This window comes from Enhydra lutris, unplaced genomic scaffold, assembly GCF_002288905.1.
Source record: "Enhydra lutris kenyoni isolate GAN:26980312 unplaced genomic scaffold, ASM228890v2 scaffoldscaffold68, whole genome shotgun sequence".
NCBI classification, from domain to species: Eukaryota; Metazoa; Chordata; class Mammalia; order Carnivora; family Mustelidae; genus Enhydra; species Enhydra lutris.
Window position 1 is genome coordinate 7,291,895 of NW_019154152.1, and position 1,912 is coordinate 7,293,806.

The window sequence follows — 1,912 nt, forward strand, 5'->3', positions numbered from 1 at the left end:
CTCAAAACAGAGTCATAATCTAGCTCACAAAAAAAACCTCTCACACTAGGGCAGCCTAGACTCTCTTACTATTTTTGGTTTTGATCTATATTCTTCAGGGGCCAACTAGTATCACTTTTACAAGTGTTCATCAGTATATGCTTCTCCAAGGGCCAAAACAGATTTTTATCCTATCATCAATATGAAGCAGTTTGTTTTTGTCCACTTTTGTCTTAGCTCATTTCAAGATTACAGAAGAAAGTGATGGCCTCAGTTCAGTGATAAATTACATGCATTACATATATTCTGTCAATATAAATCCACCAAGAAAAAGGCTGGGTCCTTGCTGTTGGCTCCTGAAGATCCTCTGTTCCCTCTCCTAAAAAGCAGTGGGCAAGACTGACAACATGGAGCAGAGGAACCAGAGTGGGAGGGTAAGTGAGTTTGTGTTGCTGGGCTTCCCAGCTCCTGCACCACTGCAGGCACTTTTATTTGCCCTTTCTCTGCTGGCCTATGTGTTGGTGCTGACTGAAAATACACTCATCATTATGGCAATTAGGAACCACCCCACCCTTCACAAACCCATGTACTTCTTTCTGGCTAATATGTCCTTCTTGGAGATCTGGTATGTTACTGTCACTATTCCCAAGATGTTAGCTGGCTTTGTTGGGTCCAAAAAGAACCAGGGACAGCTAATTTCCTTTGAGGGCTGCATGACACAGCTCTATTTTTTCCTGGGACTGGGCTGCACTGAGTGTGTCCTTCTTGCTGTTATGGCCTATGATCGCTATGTAGCCATCTGCCATCCTCTCCACTATGCTATCATTGTCAGTGGCTGGCTGTGTGTGCAGCTGGCAGCTGGCTCCTGGGCTGGAGGTTTTGGCATCTCCATGGTCAAGGTTTTTCTCATTTCTCGCCTCTCCTACTGTGGACCCAACATCATCAACCACTTCTTCTGTGATGTTTCCCCATTGCTCAATCTTTCATGCACTGACATGTCAACAGCAGAGCTTACAGACTTTGTTCTGGCCATTTATCTTGCTGGGGCCACTCTCTGTCACTGGGGCCTCCTATGTGGCCATAACTGGTGCTGTGGTGCGCATTCCTTCAGCTGCCGGGCGCCATAAAGCCTTTTCCACCTGTGCCTCTCACCTCACTGTTGTGATCATCTTCTATGCAGCCAGTATCTTCATCTATGCCCGGCCAAAGGCACTCTCAGCTTTTGACACCAACAAGCTTGTTTCTGTGCTCTATGCTGTTATTGTACCATTGCTTAACCCTATCATCTACTGCTTGCGCAATCAAGAGGTCAAGAGAGCCCTACGCCGTACTCTGCACCTAATCCGGGGCCAGGATGCTAAGCACGGGAAAGCTAGCCGAGATGGGTAGAAAATGCTCTTGAGCTTGGCATCCGTATCTTCTATAAAGTCCAGAGGAGCTCTTACGGCCTAAATTAGGAACTAGGATTCAAAACCACCTTCAAGGAACTAATCCAAGAGAAAGAAAGAAGAGGGATGGATTGAAAGTTGACAGCTGGATTTCTGGACAGCACTGAAGATACATGCTAGAAGTTCCCATGTCCTCTGCTCTATTGTAGTTTACATAGAACAGTTCATGAATCATGTATCCTGATGGGGTGGAAAGGACTGACCGAGCAAAAGACTGATAGCACTTCAGTATTTAAATAAGCAAACAAATGCAGAACTAGTATCTCTCTAAATGGCCTTTCTTGGATTTGCTCTTTGATTTACTTCTGAGGCTGAAAGGGTAGAAAAGGAAAGCACAAGGAGGAAGCCATTCAAGGAAGCACAGGCTTCATTATAGAATAGCTTTAGGAGACTTTTGGTGAGATCTCTTCTAGCCACAAGCCACTGACTGTAGCCTATGAGGTAGCAGGGACCCAGGTGATTATTTTAGTATGAATTACAAGGCA

The 1,912-nt window shown here is 45.2% G+C and overlaps 1 protein-coding gene across 1 annotated transcript; it reads left to right on the forward strand.

Annotated features, from left to right (window-relative positions):
* Positions 1–386: 386 nt before the first annotated feature.
* On the forward strand, positions 387–1,368 carry LOC111159582 (olfactory receptor 226). Its single transcript, XM_022522116.1, is given in 2 exon segments — positions 387–1,009; positions 1,011–1,368. Coding segments are annotated over 2 exon segments (981 nt in total).
* The last annotated feature ends 544 nt before the right edge of the window (positions 1,369–1,912 follow it).